The following is a 21352-nucleotide window of genomic DNA, read 5'->3' as shown; positions in this document are numbered from 1 at the left end:
AATCCTGGCGTGGGTTGGTTGGTTCATTCTACACCAGCATGTTGAAAGGTTTCTTTTAGCCCAAATATAAGTATTCTGTCGTTGGTCTCAACATCTTGTGAAGAGTTTGTCTGATTCCCTGTCAATAAACATTTTCAATCATGGCATAAATCACCTTATCCTCATTACTTTTATATTGCTCTTCCCTTCTTTCCCGCTTAACTAAACGTCACCTAGATCAGCTAAATCATTTTTAAATCTGTATTCTCTTATTGGAGTTTAAACTAGAGAAAGTCATGATAGCGGGTGTTAACATTGGTTTGAGCTGAAACTGATCTAATACTTTACCCAGTAGGCACTAAAGCTCCTCTTAACCACACTACCACATTTGTGTGTGTGTGTGTGTGTGTGTGTGTGTGTGTGCGTGCACAATTAATGAAGATACAGAGCCAGAAACAACTTTCACACACATTGCATGGCCAGACAGACAGTGTCTCAGTACCACATCCTGTAATAAAAACTTGAACTCTTCGCAGCAAGAGTTGTTTCTGTTTCTCTCTTGTAGCTCTGGTACCTGCACGTTGGTGCTTGATTTGCCTCCTGGATAGTAGGCCAACAGAGTCTGGAGTCGGGCTACAATTCTGCCATGCTGCTATTTATTGAGTTTCTGCACCAGCGCCTTTTGATGTGATTGACTATGAATGTGTGATTACACATACCACATGAAGGCAGTCATGTCAGAGCTGGTGCACGGTACACTCTGATCTGGTCTTGTTTACATGCTGTTCAGGCTGACAGTCTGCTTCCCATGAGATGCAGGCAGCTAAGACACTGAGGAAGTTATTTTACGGCTGGCCCCGGTTGAACTTGGCAAAGGCCTGTCATGTCCTCAGGTGAAAGCGGGGAGGGAGGAGCGCCCTTCTCAAATGTAATAGTAATCTGCAGCATGGTGCAACGTTCAGACACAAAACACAACTCCTGGCTGTGTAAGACCTATTTGACCAAGAAGGAGAGTGATGGAGTTTGGTTGTAAAAGTGCATTTGTTATGTTAGACTCTGCAAAACCTTCATAGAGTAAAATTAAACAGCAAAGCTGCTAAAAGTAAGATAATTTAATATCAGGACCAAACCCTGTGGTAAAAACAGTGCATGCAAAGAGTGAATTACATAGTTCTATAGCCATAATAATACACACAAACATCTACCACCAACACCACAGGCCAGATGAACCTCAGAGAGGAGAGGAATGAGGGGAAACTCGGAGGAAAGATATCCAGGCTAGGAAATAGAGGACATGTTGTCGTTCCATGCTGGAGCCAAGTGTAGGTAAACTATCTTTATGATTGGTCTTTGGGCTCTCAGTTGGTGCTTCCGTCAAACAGGTATTTGACCCGCCTCTGCAATTCTTCGACCAATCTCTTCTGAGCTTTCTCCTGGCTGGCCTGCCAATCTTCTGAGAGACAGAGAGAACAGCCAATCAGAAAATAACCTGACTGTGTGTGTGTGTGTGCATTTGTGTGTGTATGTGAGTTTCAAAGGCCTACCTGTATAGGAGCAGAGTAGAGGGGTGGAGAAGGTGACTTTGGTCCCAGAAGTTTTGTCCTCAAACCCAGGTTTCTCCAGACCTCTCTTCACAAATTACTCATCTAGAACGTTCCTCACTGAGGTACCTCTGCTGGTGTCTGTGGAGGGTTCACAATACTGTATTGTGAGTGTGTGAGGTAGTCACCTGGAACACATTTCAATTAACAGCTGTGCATGAATCAGGCCTTCATGGTCGAATTGCTGCAAAGAAACCACTACTAAAGTACACAAATAAGAAGAAGAGACTTGATTGCGCCAAGAAACCCGAGCAATGGGCATTAGGCTAATGGAAATCTGTCCTTTGGTCTGATGAGTCCAAATTTTTGATTTTTGGTTCCAACCGCCATGTCTTTGTGAAACGCGGAGTAGGTGAACAGATGATCTCCGCATGTCTGGTTCCCACCATGAAGCATGGAGGAGGAGGTGTGGGGGTGCTTTTCTGGTGACGCTGTCGTGAGTTATTTAGATTTCAAGGCACATTTAACAAGCATGGCTACCACAGTATTTTGCAGGTATAAGCCATCCCATCTGGTTTGCTCTTTTAGTGGGACTCTCATTTGTTTTCAACAGGACAGTGACCCAACACACCTCCAAGCTGTGTAAGGGCTATTTGACCAAGAAGGAGAGTGATGGAGTGCTGCATCAGATGACAAGGCCTCCACAATCACTCGACCTTAACCCAATTGAGATGGTTTGGGATGAGTTGGACCACAGAGTGAAGGAAAAACAGCCAACAAGTGCTCAGCATATGTGGGAACTCCTTCAAGACTGTTGGAAAAGCATTCCAGGTGAAGCTGGTTGAGAGAATGCCAAGAGTGTGCAAAGCGCTTACTGGTAACACAGGAGAGAAGAGATCCGCAAAGAGAATGAAAATCTGAGTATGTCTCAACTAGTAGTACAGTGAGAATCCGTCAAGCTTGAAGGAGTTAAGGTTTTTGGAAATGGTCAGTGATCTCCAGCCACCCCTTGAACCGACTGCAGCCAGCTACATCCCAATAAAGTCGACTCAACCACCATCTGGTCATGCTGTACGGCTCAAGTTGGTCCTTCCAGTCCACCTCATGATGGCCAGTCATCAAGCAAATGGCATAAGGACAGGCTGAGGCAAAAGCGGCGCTCCTAGTGGCTGGGGACTTTAATGCAGGCAAACTTAAATCCGTTTGACCTAATTTCTTCCAGCATGTGCAACCAGAGGAAAAAAACTCTAGACCACCTTTACTCCACACACAAATATGCATACAAAGCTCTCCACCGCCCTTCATTTGGCAAATCTGACCATAATTCTGTCCTTCTGATTCCTGCTTACAAGCAAAAACTAAAGCAGGAAGTACCAGTGACTCACTCAGTACGGAAGTGGTCAGATGGCGCGGATGCTACGCTACAGGACTGTTTTGCTAGTAAAGACTGGAAAATGTTCCAGGATTCATCCAATGGCATTGAGGAGTATACCACCTCAATCATCGGCTTCATCAACAAGTACATCAACGATGTTGTCCCCACAGTGACCGTACGTACATATCCCAACCAGAAAGAAGCCATGGATTACAGGCAACATCCGCATCGAGGTAAAGGCTCGAGCTGCTGCTTTCAAGGAGCGGGATACTAATCCGGACGCTTATAAGGCATTCCACTATGCCCTCCGACGAACCATCAAACAAGCAAGGTGTACATTCTTGCAAGTAAGCATTTCACGGTAAGGTCTACACATGTTGCATTCGACATATATGACAAATAAAGTTTGATTTGATTTGAACCCTCTTCTCCCTCAAGATCTACTCCAGGCTTGCAACAATTGGGAAGTAAAGCACCAGATCCTGCCACACTTCACCCTGTCTAAGTGCTATGTACCTGCAGATGTCGACCAATCGAGTGTCACCAGAAAGGCCCATGTATTCTGCGACTCTTCAGAGAAGGCCTACAGTTCCGTTGCATACTGATAACAGAAGATAGTCAAGGCAAGACGTACCTGCCGTTCCTCATGGCCAGTTCTAGAGTTGCTCCTAAGTGGCTAGATTACATGCCAAGACTAGAGCTCTTTGCAGCCGTCATTGGAGCCCAGCTTGCCAAGCTGCTAGAGAAAGAGCTTACATTGAGAGCAACCAGACCACCCTGTGGACAGATTCTACAGCCCTGCTGATGAGGCTGCAGTCAGAATCTTGCTAGCTTCAAAGTTTTCATAGGCACCAGGGTGGCTGAGATTCAAGAACTTTACAGACCTCCGTGCATCACAAGATGCCCAACAGATGGAGCCATGGACCACTTTTCTTCCTTCAAAGTCCAGATGAGTGACCAGCTAAGCCAAACGGACATCCTGAGGAGGTGTCACTATGCAAGCACTACACAGGGCAGCAAGAGAGTTTCCCAAATAAGCTGCATCTCCTGAAAGCTGGTAAGCAGTTGCCCATTTACATTGTCTCTGGAGCTTGATGAGTTCGGAGAGCTCAGCCGAGTTGGTGGTAGACTATGTTGAGCCGTCAATGGAAATCCAGACCTGCTGTCCCCGAGATGGCTGACCTGCCAGCCGTGACTGTGCCTTTTCAAAGCTAGCTTTCTACTCCACGGAAATGGACAAATTTGGGCCCTTCCAGGTCAAACTGGGGGGGTGTGTCGAGAAGAGATTGGGATCATTTTCAAGTGTCTCACCATGAGGGCTGTGCACTTGGACCTCCTGACCAACATCGATGCAGAGTATTTTCTGACATTAATTGTAACGGCTAGACGTTCCGGAACCCCTCGACAACATCCGGTGATATGGCAGAACACCGAATTCAAATTAAATTACTATAAATATTAAACTTTCATGAAATCACACATGCAATACACCAAATTAAAGCTACACTTGTTGTTAATCCAGCCAAAAAGGCTTTACGGCAAAAACAAACCATGCGATTATCTGAGGATAGCACCCCACCAAACAAACACATGACATTCATATTTCAACCCGCCAGACGCGACACAAAACGCAGAAATAACGATATAATTCATACCTTGCCTTTGAAGATCTTCTTTTGTTGGCACTCCAATATGTCCCATAAATATCACAAACGGTCATTTTGTTCGATATATTCTGTCGTTATATCTCCAAAATTATTTGTCTCGTTTGATCCAGAAAAACATCGGTTCCAACTCGCGCAACATGACTACAAAATATCTAATAAGTTACCTGTAAACTTGTTCCAAACATTTCAAACAACTTTCCTAATACAACTTTAGGTATTTTTTTACGCAAATAATCGATACAATTTAAGACGGGATAAACTGCATTCAATAGCAGATAAAAACAAAGTGGAGCGAGCTTTCAGGTCGCGCGCCCCTAACAAGCAGTACACTAGACTCGACCCTCGTTCTGAACAGCCCTACTTCTTCATTACACAAACGAAAAACATCAACCAATTTCTAAAGACTGTTGACATGCAGTGGAAGCGATAGGAACTAAAAGCAAGTGCCACAGAAATCTATTTTTCTCAGGTTTTCGCCTGCCATATCAGTTCTGTTATACTCACAGACATTATTCAAACAATTTTAGAAACTTTAGATTGTTTTCAATCTAAATCTACCAATTATATGCATATCCTAGCTTCTGGGCCTAAGTAGCAGGCAGTTTACTTTGGGCACGCTTTTCATCCGGACGTGAAAATACTGCCCCCTTGCCTGAAGAAGTTAAAAGATTCAGCGCCTACTGAGGGATGCCCGTTGAGCTGTTATCCGAACAGGGAACAAACTTCCGGGGAGGAGAGAAGGTGCTGCGTGAGGTCTTCGCTGACTTGTCTCCCAAACTGCAAGAGCAGCTTGCATAACAGAACGTTTTCTTCCTCTTCACCCCCCCTGCAGCACTGTACTTTGGAGGAGTTTGGGAGAGAGATATTCGCTCCGTTAAGACTGCCCTCTACACTACCGTGGGTGCCCAGTCAGTGACCGAAGAAGTGCTCAGGACTGTCCTTATTGAAATCCCTTGGGCTACCTGTCCTGCAGTATTGCTGACCTGGACCCTGTGACCCCTAACTTCCTGTTGATGGGGCAGCCAGACGGATCCCTGCCACAAGTGGTGTACCTCGAGACTGAGCTCGTCAGCAGACGTCGATGGAGACACTGCCAGATCCTGACGGATCACTTCTGGTCCAGCTACATCAGGCACTACTTACCCAGCCTGCAAGCCCGCCTGAAGTGGCATGCCTTCCCTGCCAACCTCAAAGAAGACATGGTGGCTATGTTGGAGGACCCCCAGCTTCTGAGCGTCCTCTGGCCCATTGGACGGATCCTTAAAGTTCACCTAAGAGCATGCTGGACGATCTCCAGCTCTGAGGAAAAGGAAGTAACTAGAGAAAAGTACACAATCCAAGTGATAAGTTCCAGCCATCTCTTGTGATTACGTTTAGTTAGCGTTCATTGTTTTAGCCAAGGCCCGTGTGTGTCCTTCAGAAATGTGAGGACATATTTCTTACTCTTCATGTATTGTGGACGCACTTGGCAGCGATGATGTAGTTTCTCTTTCTTATACTAATTTACATTTTTACCGCGAACTAGCAACTGTAAGCTTGATAGCTCTGTTGTTTTTGTCATCTCATTTCAGACATTTTGCATTTGATTGTATAGTATAATGTCCCCAAGGGCCTTGTTTATATGCCTTGTGGTTGTATGGATGTATACTGTATAGATTATGTGGGTATTTTGTTAGCTTTGAGAATAAGATGCAGCCATACACACTGAACAAAAATATACATGCAACAATTTCAACGATTTTACTGGGTTACAGTTCATATAAGGAAATCAATCAATTGAAATACATTTATTAGGCCTTGGTCTATGGATTTCACAACTGGGAATACAGATATGCATCTGTTGGTCACAGATACCATAAAAAAAGTAGGGGTGTGGATCATAAAACCAATCAGCATCTGGTGTGACCACCATTTGCCTCATGCAGTGCGACCCCATTTGGCCTGTGGAATGTCGTCCCACTCCTCTTCAATGGCTGTGAGAAGCTGCTGGATATTGGCGGAAACTGGAACACGCTATCGTACATGTCGATTCAGAGCATCCCAAACATCCCAAAAACCGCTTGCCCACACGACAACATCTGCCATCTGCCCGGTACCGCTGAAACCTGGGATTCATTCATGAAGAGCACACTTCTCCAGCATGCCAGTGGCCATGGAAGGTGAGAATTTTCAGACTGAAAATGGTTACGACGCCAAACTGCAGTAAGGTCAAGACCCTGGTGAGGATGACAAGCACTCAGATGAGTTTCCCTGAGATGGTTTCTTTGGTGCTACTTGTAGTGCTGTGTGCTGAATTTAATATTCACACGGAAAAGTACACAGTCCCACTCCAAAATACTTTTGGAGCCATCATCGACTCACTGGGTTCTGTCCAAAATGTCTCCGGACCTAGTCACTGCCACAGTCATACTCTGGACCTAGTTTTGTCCCGTGGAATAAATGTTGGGGATCTTAATGTTTTACTCATAATCCTGGACTATCGGACCACCATTTTATTACGTTTGCAATCGCAACAAATAATCTTCTCAGGCCCCAAACAAGGTTCATCAAAAGTCATACTATAAATTCTCGGACAACCCAAAGATTCCTAGATGCCCTTCCAGACTCCCTCCTCCTACCCAAGGACGTCAGAGTACAAAAATCAGTTAACCACCTGGCTGAGGAACTCCGTTTGACCTTGCGCAATACCCTAAATGCAGTCGCACCCCTAAAAACCAAAACCATTTGTCATAAGAAACTAGCTCCCTGGTATACAGAAAATACCCTAGCTCTGAAGCAAGCTTCCAGAAAATTGGAACGGAAATGGCGCCACACCAAACTGGAAGTCTTCCGACTAGCTTGGAAAGACAGTACCGTGCAGTATCAAGGAGCCCTCACTGCATCCTATTATTCCAACTTAATTGAGGAAAATAAGAACAACCCAAAATGTATTTTTGATACTGTCGCAAAGCTAACTAAAAAGCAGCATTACCCAAGAGACGATGGCTTTCACTTCAGCAGTGATAAATTCATGAACTTCTTTGAGGAAAAGATCATGATCATTAGAAAGCAAATTACGGACTCCTCTTTAAATCTGCGTATTCCTTCAAAGCTCAGTTGTCCTGAGTCTGCACAACTCTGCCAGAACCTAGGATCAAGGGTGAGACTCAAGTGTTTTAGAACTATATCTCTTGACACAATGATGAAAATAATCAGGACCTCTAAACCTTCAAGCTGCATACTGGACCCTATTCCAACTAAACTACTGAAAGAGCTGCTTCCTGTGCTTGGCCCTCCTATGTTGAACAAAATAAACGTCTCTCTATCCACCGGAAGTGTACCAAACTCACTAAAAGTGGCAGTAATAAAGCCTCTCTTGAAAAAGCCAAACCTTGACCCAGAAAATGTAAAAAACTATCGGCCTATATCAAATCTCCCATTCCTCTCAAAGATGTTAGAAAAAGCTGTTGTGCAGCAACTCACTACCTTCCTGAAGACAAACAATGTATACAAAATGCTTCAGTATGGTTTTAGACCCCATCATAGCACTGAGACTGCACTTGTGAAGGTGGTAAATGACATTTTAATGGTGTCAGACCGAGGCTCTGCATCTGTCCTCGTGCTCCTAGACCTTAGTGCTGCTTCTGATACCATCGATACCATCGATCACCACATTCTTTTGGAGAGATTGGAAACCCAAATTGGTCTACGCGGACAAGTTCTGGCCTGGTTTAGATCTTATCTGTCGGAAAGATATGAGTGTCCTCTGACAAATCAAATGTAAATGTTGGTGTTCCTCAAGGTTCCGTTTTAGGACTACTATTGTTTTCACTATATATTTTACCTCTTGGTGATGTCATTTGGAAATATAATGTTCAATTTCACTGCTATGCGGATGACACACAGCTGTACATTTCAATGAAACATGGTGAAGCTCCAAAATTGCCCTCGCTAGAAGCCTGTGTTTCAGACATAAGGAAGTGGATGGCTGCAAACTCGGACAAAACAGAGATGCTTGTTCTAGGTCCCAAGAAACAAAGATATCTTCTGTTGAATCTGACAATTAATCTTAATGGTTGTACAGTCGTCTCAAATAAAACTGTGAAGGACCTCTGCGTTACTCTGGACCCTGATCTCTCTTTTGACGAACATATCAAGACTGTTTCAAGGAGAGCTTTTCTACGTAACATTGTAAAAATCAGAAACTTTCTGTCCAAAAATGATGCAGAAAAATGAATCCATGCTTTTGTTACTTCTCGGTTAGACTACTGCAATGCTTTTCTTTCTGGCTACCTGGATAAAGCACTAAATAATCTTCAGTTAGTGCTAAATACGGCTGCTAGAATCCTGACTAGAATCCCAAAATGTGATCATATTACTCCAGTGCTAGCCTCCCAACACTGGCTTGCTGTTAAGGCAAGGGCTGATTTCAAGGTTTTACTGCTAACCTACAAAGCATTACATGGGCTTGCTCCTACTTATCTTTCCGATTTGGTCCTGCCGTACATACCTACACGTATGCTACGGTCACAAGAAGCAGGCCTCCTAATTGTCCCTTATAATTTCTAAGCAAACAGCTGGAGGCAGGGCTTTCTCCTATAGAGCTCAATGTTTATGGAATGGTCTGCCTACCCATGTGAGAGACGCAGACTCGTTCTCAACCTTTAAGTCTTTACTGAAGACTCGTCTCTTTAGTAGGTCATATGATTGAGTGTAGTCTGGCCCAGGAGTGTGAAGGTGAACGGAAAGGCTCTGGAGCAACGAACCGCCCTTGCTGTCTCTGCCGGTTCCCCTCTCTCCACTGGGATTCTCTGCCTCTAACCCTATTACAGGGGCTGAGTCACTGGCTTACTGGTGCTCTTCCATGCCGTCCCTAAGAGGGGTGCGTCACTTGAGTGGGTTGAGTCGCTGACGTGGTCTTCCTGTCTGGGTTGGCGCTCCCCCTTGGGTTGTGCCGTGGCAGAGATCTTTGTGGGCTATACTCGGCCTTGTCTCAGGATGGTAAGTTTGTGGTTGAAGATATCCCTCTAGTGGTGTGGGGGCTGTGCTTTGGCAAAGTGGGTGGGGTTATATCCTGCCTGTTTGGCCCTGTCCGGGGGTATCATCGGATGGGGCCACAGTGTCTCCTGACCCCTCCTGTCTCTGCCTCCAGTATTTATGCTGCAGTAGTTTATGTGTTGAGGGGCTAGGGTCAGTCTGTTATATCTGCAGTATTTCTCCTGTCTTATCCGGTGTCCTGTGTGAATTTAAGTATGCTCTCTCTAATTCTCTCTTTCTCTCTTTCTATCTTTGTTCTCGGAGAACCTGAGCCCTAGGACCATGCCTCAGGACTACCTGGCATGATGACTCCTTGCTGTTCCCAGTCCAACTAGCCGTGCTGCTGCTCCAGTTTCAACTGTTCTGCCTGCAGATATGGAACCCTGACCTGTTCAACGGACGTGCTACCTGTCCCAGACCTGCTGTTTTCAACTCTCTAGAGATAGCAGGAGCGGTAGAGATACTCTCAATGGTCGGCTATGAAAAGCCAACTGACATTTACTCCTGAGGGGCTGACTTGTTGCACCCTCGACAACAACTATAATTATGATTATTTGACCATGCTGGTCATTTATGAACATTTGAACATCTTGGCCATGTTCTGTTATAATCTCCACCTGGCACAGCCAGAAGAGGACTGACCACCCCTCATAGCCTGGTTCCTCTCTAGGTTTCTTCCTAGGTTTTGGCCTTTCTCGGGAGTGTTTTCTAGCCACCGTGCTTCTTCACCTACATTGCTTGCTGTTTGGGGTTTTAGGCTGGGTTTCTGTACAGCACTTTGAGATATCAGCTGATGTAAGAAGGGCTTTATAAATAAATTTGATTTGATTTGGTAGCATCTCTTTGATCATTCATTAGTGTAGTCACAGACGCCAGAGAGAGAGAGAGAGAGAGAGAGAGAGTGAAAGAGGGGGAGGGGGTGAGAGTAGTGAGAGATTAGTGTGTGTGTGTATTGGGTGAAGTGGATATACAGTATATCTGGGGGTAAATGGGGAGGGAAGGGAGGTTCAAGATGACCATCGTAGCATAGTTATATTTTCACACACAAAAGTTGAGAGAGAATTAAGTCAAAAAATATCATGAATCTTATATTGCTAAAAGGAAACTACTCTTCCCTTATAAATAGCCAGTCAAGTCTGATTTGTGTAGCAGGCCTAGATGTGTCTCCTACCAGACAGCCACTTTCGGCTCTAAAGACCTCTAAATGTGACACATCCCCAACCCCCAAACAGACGCTTGATCTGCGGTAGGCCTGTCTCTTTCGCATATCACCTGATGAACTGATGGCAGTGGATCTGTTTCTCATTCCAAAACCACCTATCTATCGCTCTTTGGTTGGTCGGCCGCTGCTCCCTCCCACGCATTGTGCACTGAGCAATTGGCTCAGCTGTCAGGCCCACCATGAAGTTGTTGTTGTGTGTGTGTGTGTGTGTGTGTGTGTGTGTGTGTGTGTGTGTGTGTGTGTGTGTGTGTGTGTGTGTGTGTGTGTGTGTGTGTGTGTGTGTGTGTGTGTGTGTGTGTGTGTGTGTGTGTGTGTGTGTGTGTGTGTGTGTTGAAGGAAAAAAAACTTTAATGGGTTTACTAAAAAAGCATAAACAAGAATTTGAAATAGCAAACTGAAATAGTTTTATATTGAAGTTAAAATATAATACTGCATATTTAAATGAGAATGTCAATGTGAATGTCCCTGCACAGAAGTTATGAACAAGGACATTGTTTTGTTTACAATACAGTATATACAGTGCTGTGAAAAAGTATTTGCCCCCTTCCTGATTTCATTTTTTTTTCACATTTGTCACACCTTAATGTTTCAGATCAAACACATTTTAATATTACACAAAGATAACCAAAGTAAACACAAAATGCAGTTTTTAAGAGATTATTTTATTTATGAAGGGAGAAAAGCTATCGGAACCTTCAAGGCCCTATGGGAACAAGTAATTGCCCCCTAAACCTAATAACCAACTGCAATCAAGCGTTTGTGATAACTGGCAATGAGTCTTTCACATCGCTGTGGAGGAATTTTCTCCCACTCTTCTTTGCAGAATTGTTTTAATTCAGCCACATTGGAGGGTTTTCGAGCATGAACCGCCTTTTTAAGTTCATGCCACAGCATCTCAATCGGATTCAAGTCCGGACTTTGACTAGGCCACTCCAAAACCTTCATTTATTTATTTTTTACGCCCTTCAGAGGTGGACTTGCTGGTGTGTTTTAGATCATTGTCCTGCTGCAGAACCCAAGTGCGCTTCAGCTTGAGGTCACGAACTGATGGCCGGACATTCTCCTTTACGATTTTTTGGTAGAGAGCAGAATTCATGGTTCCATCAATCACAGCAAGTCGTCCAGGTCCTGAAGCAGCAAAGCAGCCCCAGACCATCACACTACTACCACAATATTTGACTGTTGGTATGATGCTCTTTTTCTGAAATGCTGCGTTACTTTTACGCCAGATGTAACGGGACGCACACCTTCCAAAAAGTTCAACTTTTGTCTCGTCAGTCCACAGAATATTTTCCCAAAAGTCTTGGGGATCATCAAGATGTTTTTTTTGGTCAGCAGTGGTTTTCGCCTTGGAACCATTTTTGCCCAGTCTCTTTCTTATGGTTGAGTCATGAACACTGACCTTAACTGAGGCAGGTGAGGCCTTCAGTTCTTTAGATGTTATTGTGGGTTCTTTTGTGACCTCTTGGATGAGTCGTCGCTGCGCTCTTGTGGTAATTTTGGTAGGCCGGCCAATCCTGGGAAGGTTCACCACTGTTCCAAATTTTCTCCATTTGTGGATAATGGCTCTCACCGTGGTTCACTGGAGTCCCAACGCTTTAGAAATGGCTTTGTAACCCTTTACAGACTGATATATGTCAATTACTTTGTTTCTCATCTGTTCCTGAATTTCTTTGGATCGCTGTATGATGTCTTACTTTTTGAGATATTTTGGCCTTCTCACTTTGTCAGACAGGTTCTATTTAAGTGATTTCTTGATTCAACAAGTCTGTCAGTAATCCGGCCTGGGTGTGGCGAGTGAAATTGAACTCAGCTTTCTAAAAAATGTGATTAACCACAGTAAATTCATGATTTAACAAGGGGGGGCAATTACTTTGTCACATAGGGCAATGAAGATTCGGATAGCTTTTTCCCCTTAATAAATAAAATGATCACTTAAAAACTGCATTTTGTGTTTACTTGGATTATCTTTGTGTAATATTAAAATGTGTTTGATGATCTGAAACATTTAAGTGTGGCAAATGTGAAGAAAACAAAATAATTCAGGAAGGGGGAAAACACTTTTTCACAGCACTGTAGTTTACTTTAGCCTACTTTGTTGACATCCTCTCTCAAAATGATTGAAGCTGCCAGGTGACGAAAACGATCCCAGCTAGCACATAACGTTCTGAGAACCAAATGTTTCTTAGAGCTTGGTGAGCCGTTGGTTGTCCTGTGGTTATTTTGCATACAACTTTCCCACAACGTTCTCGGAATGGTGCAGGATAGTTGCTTGGCTTTAGAACATTCTCTGCACATTTAAGGAACTTGACAAAATAACGTTATTTTCTTGCTATTTCATTACTTTAACAGAATGTTTCCTAAAAGTTAAAACATGGTTACATTTGAATTTTGGTAATGTTCTAGGGATGCTTTAGGAACTGGTTTGACATTGGGAATGTTCTGAAATAGTTCAGAGAATGATTCAGAAACAACATTCTCCTTTGGGAATATAAAAATTTCACCATTAATTTTCTACCAGGTTTCCTCATGGTTCTATTTAATCATGTTCCCAGAATGTTCAGAGAATTTTAAGAAACATCATTCTTCTGTGCGAATTTCATTACTTCAGCATAACAGCTTATGCAGGTTTTCTCATTGTTTAATTTAAAGTCATGTTCACAGAACATCAAGAAAACATTACTAACGTTCAAAGAATGTTCCATGAATGTTATTGAAAAACATATACAGTAGGGCAAAAAAGTATTTAGTCAGCCACCAATTGTGCAAGTTCTCCCACTTAAAAAGATGAGAGAGGCCTGTAATTTTCATCATAGGTAAACTTCAACTATGACAGACAAAATGAGAATAAAAAAAATCCAGAAAATCACATTGTAGGATTTTTAATTAATTTATTTGCAAATTATGGTGGAAAATAAGTATTTGGTCAATAACAAAAGTTTATCTCAATACTTTGTTATATACCCTTTGTTGGCAATGACAGAGGTCAAACGTTTTCTGTAAGTCTTCACAAGGTTTTCACACACTGTTGCTGGTATTTTGGCCCATTCCTCCATGCAGATCTCCTCTAGAGCAGTGATGTTTTGGGGCTGTTGCTGGGCAACACAGACTTTCAACTCCCTCCAAAGATTTTCTATGGGGTTGTGATCTGGAGAATGGCTAGGCCACTCCAGGACCTTGAAATGCTTCTTACGTAGCCACTCCTTCGTTGCCCGGGCGGTGTGTTTGGGATCATTGTCATGCTGAAAGACCCAGCCACGTTTCATCTTCAATGCCCTTGCTGATGGAAGGAGGTTTTCACTCAAAATCTCACGATACATGGCCCCATTCATTCTTTCCTTTACACGGATCAGTCGTCCTGGTCCCTTTGCAGAAAAACAGCCCCAAAGCATGATGTTTCCATCCCCATGTTTCACAGTAGGTATGGTGTTCTTTGGATGCAACTCAGCATTCTTTGTCCTCCAAACACCACGAGTTGAGTTTTTACCAAAAAGTTATATTTTGGTTTTATCTGACCATATGACATTCTCCCAATCTTCTTCTGGATCATCCAAATGCTCTCTAGCAAACTTCAGACGGGCCTGGACATGTACTGGCTTAAGCAGGGGGACACGTCTGGCACTGCAGGATTTGAGTCCCTGGCGACGTAGTGTGTTACTGATGTTAGGCTTTGTTACTTTGGTCCCAGCTCTCTGCAGGTCATTGACTAGGTCCCCCTGTGTGGTTCTGGGATTTTTGCTCACCATTCTTGTGATCATTTTGACCCCACGGGGTGAGATCTTGCGTGGAGCCCCAGATCGAGGGAGATTATCAGTGGTCTTGTATGTCTTCCATTTCCTAATAATTGCTCCCACAGTTGATTTCTTCAAACTAGGCTGCTTACCTATTGCAGATTCAGTCTTCCCAGCCTGGTGCAGGTCTACAATTTTGTTTCTGGTGTCCTTTGACAGCTCTTTGGTCTTGGCCATAGTGGAGTTTGGAGTGTGACTGTTTGAGGTTGTGGACAGGTGTCTTTTATACTGATAACAAGTTCAAACATGTGCCATTAATACAGGTAACGAGTGGAGGACAGAGGAGCCTCTTAAAGAAGAAGTTACAGGTCTGTGAGAGCCAGAAATCTTGCTTGGTTGTCGGTGACCAAATACTAATTTTCCACCATATTTTGCAAATAAATTTATTAAAATACCTACAATGTGAATTTCTGGATTTTTTGTTCTCATTTTGTCTGTCATAGTTGAAGTGTACCTATGATGAAAATTACAGGTACACTTCAACTACACTTCTCTCATCTTTTTAAGTGGGAGAACTTGCACAATTGGTGGCTGACTAAATACTTTTTTTGTCCCACTGTACATTCCGTTCTCATCGTCAACAAAACTCGTTCTATCCTCTATCTTGTTACGTGTGTTCAGGCGTGTTGGTCGCGCCTACTAATTGGCCACACCTGATCTTAATGAGTGCCGGTTTCCTTTCGAAATGGGGTCTTTTTGAATAGATTAAAGGGAACAGCTTAGTATTAGTATTTTAAAAAAATAGCATGCTAGCTCCATCGTGGTGATGCAGTGGACTAATTCCATGGATAGAGAACAGAATATCATAGGTTTGAATCTCACTGATGCCATGCAAACATGAAAAATAAACATGTTTGCATGATTAATACCTAAGCAAATGAATTTCTATTTGTGCTTGGATGTCAGAACAGTTAACCTAAGCTAGCTGTGGTATAAAAAGTATTATTGAAACATTCGGTGAAAGTTTTAAGGAACTTATTCAACCTCCAAATAACCTATAATTTCCCTTTCTCAGAAAGTTAATAAAACCTACCAGAAAAACTTTCAGGGAACCATAGTAAAACGTTCTCACTGCAACCTAAAAATGAATGTTCCCAAAACAGGTGAAATATTTAACAATTTAAAAATGTTCAGTTTTACCGGTAAGGAAAAGTATGGCTTTGTTCCCAGAAAATACAAAACCAACAACTTAGTTCCCACAACTTCAAAGGAACCAAATGTGCTAGCTGGGATGCAGCCTGTCTCTTACTCATAGTTTAATTTATTGATATTTTATGCAAACACCAAGTACCCTATAGTCTATAATTATTGATTTGTCTAGCCTATATTTAATGCACAATTGAATCCTAAACCGTTTTGCTTGAGTGAGATCTAAAACAATTTCATAAGGAAACACCACAAAGTGTCACATGCTCACAATTAATTATAATTCTGTAGGCCTAATTTTCAATTTAGTACTTCTCACCCATGTAAGACAATGGACAAAAGATCAAGATTAGAGAGAACCACATTCACACACACTTCCGTCTGTCAGAGAATGTTGTTGTCTGTCTGAATCACACAGACAAAAGGCCCTTGTTTTGACTTGAAGCTGAGAAAAAAACATTAGGTGCCATTTTTTTGCAGTTGACACGATTTAAAAAAAGGTGTGAAACACCAAGACGCTGTCGGTTCCTGCCTCACGCCCTTTCCCACAGTCTGTCTTTCTGCGCACTCTCTCAGGGCTCCATGGCACGCAAGGGTGACAGTGGTGCTCATCTCCAAAGTTTCACGCTCATGGAGCCGGAGAGTGAGAGCGCGCTGGTCCGGTCTATCTACTACGGTAAAATCGGTAAGGGGAAAACGGAAAGGTTGCTGGAGAGGTATGGTAGAGAGGGGAGCTTTCTCCTGCGGGACAGTGAGAGTCTGCAAGGAATGTATTGCCTCTGCGTGAGGTGAGTTGATAAACTCACTCTCTGGCCTATACTCTTTTGTGGAGTGAGTTTTTGAAATAATTTTACCGATTTAAACTGCCAGAGGCCCATGTGATTTTTGATTCTGTTTTTATGTATGCTTTATGTAAGCTTTCTGTTCATGTTCATCATGAAATTTTAGATACTATAGAATAGGTTGTAGTCATTTCTGACATGACAAAATGCACAATTTGGCCACTTTGAATTGTATTTTAATTGAGATTCAGGCCTACAAATTATATGATTGATCAAAGACCGTTTTGTTTAATGTCATATTGAATATCCTATCATATGGATGTAGAAATGGAGTAGGCATAGGCTATTATACAAAGCTTTTAGAGCGTACAAGCAAGCAAACACATTTTCTTAAATATAAATACTACATTTTCTGTATTTCAATTTTAGGCTGTCACTCGGCTACAAAGGGATATTATTATTTCAGTTCAACTAGATTGTTTGTTAGGCCCATTATCAATTGCTGTAACATGAAACAATTAAGAATAATTGAACAGAAAATTGAAATGGTCTATTAATTTGCTGAAAAGTACTCATAGAAGTTTAGAGACAAAACAGGGTGTCTTGTACTGAGATGAGTAGAAATATGTAATTAGAACTAAGAGCACTTTCAGAATGAGTGGATCGTTTTTTCAACGTGTGTTTCAATGTCGCCAGTTTGTTTTACCTTTGGTTTATATTAACATAAGGCTGTGAAAAAGGATATCCTGATTCTGAGTGTAAATCCTTTCTCTCTCTGGTTCAGAAAGACACCGTACGTCCACACTTACAGAATCCACCACTCCTCTGAAGGATGGACACTTCAGGTGAGTTGCTTGGTATTATCGTGAGAATACAAGGGTATATGATTTCCAAAGTATTCATTACACATGAAAAAAAACTTGAAACTTGAACTATTACTGCTCACTGCAGTAACTCACTCACTGCTCACACATGTACACACAGGAGTGACTAATACCTCCCATGTAATGCCCACCATGCAAGGCCTTGTAGTCATTGTAATGAGCTGAATAAATACAGTGCTTACCACTTGACTACTTCCACATTTGTTGTGCTACAGCCTGAATTCAAAAGGGATAGATTCTACTCAGGACATAACGCTTTGTATTCAGAATATAAAGTTTATTTCTTTGCCACATTTTTTGAAGTTTTACTTTAGTGCCTTATTGCAAACATGATGCATGTCTGGGAATATTTGTATACTGCACAGGCTCCCTTCTTTTCACTGTCATTTAGGTGGAATAACTACAATGTTGTGGCTCACAGCAATTAACACAGCAATTAAAATCTGTAACTGTTTTAAAGTCACCATTGGCCTCATGGGGAAATCCCTGAGCGGTTTCCTTCCTCTCCGACAATTGAGTTAGGAAGGACGCCTGTATCTTTGTAGTGACTGGGTGTATTGACACACCATCCGGTGCCTGTATGTAGCCTCGCTACTGTATATAGCCTTGCTACTGTTATTTTTCACTGTCTTTTTGCTGTTGTTTTATTTCTTTACTTATCTATTGTTCACCTAATACCTTTTTTGTACTGTTGGTTAGAGCCTGTAAGTAAGCATTTCACTGTAAAGTCTACACCTGTTGTATTCGGCGCATGTGACAAATAAACTTAGATTTGATTTGAAGTGTAATAATAACTTCACCATGCTCAAAGGTATTCAATATTTTTTTTATTTTGACCCATCTACCAATAGGTGCCCTTCTTTACGAGGTATTTGAAAACCTCCATGTTCTTTGTGGTTGTATCTGTATTTGAAATTCACTTCTTGACTGAGGGACCTTAGAGATAATTGTGTGTGTGTGGTACAGGGATGAGGTAATTCATTCAAAAATCATGTTAAGCACTTTTATTGGACACAGAGTGAGTGCATGCAACTTATTATGTGACTGGTTAAGTACATTTTTAGTCCTTAACTTATTTAGGCTTGCCATAACATAGCTTGAATACTTATTGACACAAAATCTAAATTGAATCGATTTTAAATTCAGACTGTAACACAACAAAATGTGGAAAAAGTTAATGGGTTTGAATACTTTCTGAAGGCACAGTATGTGAGAATAACTGCACTTTATTAACAATCAATAAGTAGACAATGAAGTAGCAGCTTACAATACAACACAATACTGCTAACATAACAGAGTGTGTGTGTGTGTGTGTGTGTGTGTGTGTGTGTGTGTGTGTGTGTGTGTGTGTGTGTGTGTGTGTGTGTGTGTGTGTGTGTGTGTGTGTGTGTGTGTGTGTGTGTGTGTGTGTGTAGTTATCTCCTGGGAAGATGCTGCAGTGTTTCGGGACTCTGGAGAAGCTGATAGAGAGCTGCAGAGAGGGGGTCGGTGCTGACAGCATACCTCCGCTCACACACCCCCTGGACAAAACACAGCTGAGAGACGAGAGGCTGCGGAGCGGTAGGACATCAACACACACACACACATCACTCACACAGTGCTTGTAATATAGTTGTAATGCTTTTATCTTTTTCCAACAGAGACGGCCTATATGGAAATGTGAAGTGGGACGACTTGTACGTGTGTGTGTGTGTGTGTGTGTTTGTGTGTTTGTGCGCACATGTGTATTCAATTGGACCTATAGGAGACAATGCTTTTGTTGTTTACAAAAGTGCACCTGTTTATGTCTGTTGTTCCACAACTAGGCATGTGGTTTCCCATGGAGGGATGCTTTGACGTGTGTGTGTGTGTGTGTGTGTGTGTGTGTGTGTGTGTGTGTGTGTGTGTGTGTGTGTGTGTGTGTGTGTGCGTGTGTGCGTGCGTGCGTGCGTGCGTGTGTGCGTGCGTGCGTGCGTGAGTTTGCATGTTTATATGCATACATGTGGACCAGTTCTGCCATAAGTGCACACAAGGACATTAAAACTGCCATCTGCCATGGTCTTTCTCTCTGTGTATAATGTACATTATATGACTCACGTTAAACGGATATGTTACTGATGAAGATTTTATTAGTGAAAAGGCTGCCATTGCAAATAAGAATGTGCTCTTCATTGACTTAGGGAACACTGTTAAAAAAGTGGACAAATCCAAAACAGAGGCTTAAATGCAAACATAGACATGATTTTTTGGGAGATAATGTCTTTATTGACTTGCCTGGTTAAATAAATGTTAAACAAATACAAATATTTAAAAAATTCTATTTTTATTTGTTTTGGTTTAAAGGCATATTCCTTTCTTAATCCATTCCTTGTTTGTATTTGACTATACAAAATCATATACATATCTCTGTATACAAAGATACACACGTACTCGCATACACATAAGTCAGCAGGTAGCCGAGTGGTTAAAAGTGTTGGGCCAGTGACTAGAAGGTGGCTGGTTCAAGCCGATGCCCTTGAGCAAAGCAAGGCAACCCCAATTGCTCCAGTAAATTACTATGGTTTAGATTTACTAACATGTAATTTGCTGTCGTTATTTTGTCTACAAGGTGGAGTCACTGTCATTTTGGGATTTGGCCCCCTGACTAGTTTGAATTTGCCCCTAGACACTGATCAGATCTGAGTTAGGTCTTTACATTGTTGGTAAATGGTAAAGCTAATGGATTCGGATAGGGTAAACTGATCCTAGATCTGTGCCTATATCTGTGGGCAACTTCTACCAGTACCATAGCTGACCCGTTGTCACAGTCATAACCCCTGACCTTTACATTCATGTAATTGCCAAAGCAGGTCACAACCAAACAACCCTTACAGATCCACATTTCAACTGTTAAGGGGGTCTATAAAATATTTAATCTTTCCCCTCACCTGTCACTTTTTTGTGTCCACATCATTTGTTGTAGGCTAATGTTCACATCATTTGCCATGTGGTTATTAGGACAGCCACCAGACAGCTAGGCAGCAGCAGAGCCTCCTGTAGAGGAGGCTACTCTATTGTACAATTCAGTGTTGTATTCAAGACCATCTAAAGAGAGACCGATTCAAGACCAGGACTGGAGAAAATCAAGTCCGAGTCAAGACCAAGACTAGAGGGGGTCCGAGACCAAGTCTAGACCGAGACCAGAAAAATGCAAGTCCAATTGAAGGCCATCATTGTTTTTTGGGGGTCAAATGACCACCATAATAAGAGTAAAATATGTCCAGTATTTCTGTGTTCATATTTCAGAACAACATATGGATTCTTTAGACATGAGGGAAATAGAACCACTCTACAAATTATTACTAACCCAAACACAGTGGGGAACAATGGGTCTTCTACGCCTTCAGAGAAGGGCTAAGGATTTATAAAATAATGATTATAATAATAATTATCATTATATTATTATTTTCAATTATGTTCTGATTTAATCTCTTCAGTTTTTTGGGGGAAAGGAAAGGGTTAACAATGAAGAGAAAAAAAGATCCAATTGGAAGCTAGATAAAGGCTTCTGCCATTCAACTGTATTCGGGCAAAATTTGGTAGAGTGACAGTGGAATCAACCAATCACATTTTGACTTAATGGGTGGGACCATTTTTAGAAAAACGTATGGAAACTTCTGCCTTCTTGAAGGCCAACAGGTCACTGCGCAATAGCGAGCCGTAGTTTTCCCATGGTCTAGCTAGCTAGCTTTTGTTGTCGGCTAGTTAGCGGCAGCTGCAGCAGGTGTTATCAAAGAGGATGATGTTGCTAATTGCTAGCTTCTCCCTTTTCAAGATTAACTTTCAACAAGAAGTTAACTTTCAAATTGTCATCATCTGGTGAGTGGAACTGTGTTTTTTATTGCAGTGCACTTGCTATTGTTAGCAATCTATTTGAAAATAACTTATGTGTGTGAAACATTGTTGCATTTAAAGCAGAACTGACAGCATT

At 42.2% G+C, this 21352-nt stretch overlaps 1 protein-coding gene across 2 annotated transcripts; it reads left to right on the top strand.

Moving 5' to 3' along the window:
* Positions 1-16100: 16100 nt before the first annotated feature.
* LOC139387232 (SH2 domain-containing protein 1A-like) lies at positions 16101-19763 on the top strand. Of its 2 annotated transcripts, XM_071133335.1 has the most exons (4): positions 16101-16525; positions 17304-17364; positions 18819-18963; positions 19044-19763. In XM_071133335.1, the coding sequence occupies exons 1-4, from the start codon at positions 16320-16322 to the stop codon at positions 19064-19066; spliced, it is 435 nt and encodes a 144-aa protein (XP_070989436.1). In that variant the 5' UTR covers positions 16101-16319; the 3' UTR covers positions 19067-19763. The 2 variants fall into 2 exon arrangements, with proteins under 2 accessions (XP_070989436.1, XP_070989435.1); XM_071133334.1 differs by lacking the exon at positions 19044-19763 and having other exon boundaries at positions 16308-16525; positions 18819-19010.
* Positions 19764-21352: the final 1589 nt, after the last annotated feature.

This window comes from Oncorhynchus clarkii, chromosome 28 (assembly GCF_045791955.1).
Source record: "Oncorhynchus clarkii lewisi isolate Uvic-CL-2024 chromosome 28, UVic_Ocla_1.0, whole genome shotgun sequence".
In the NCBI taxonomy this organism is placed as follows: Eukaryota; Metazoa; Chordata; class Actinopteri; order Salmoniformes; family Salmonidae; genus Oncorhynchus; species Oncorhynchus clarkii.
Note: the sequence above shows the minus strand (reverse complement) of the source record. Positions and strands in the feature narration are given on the sequence as shown.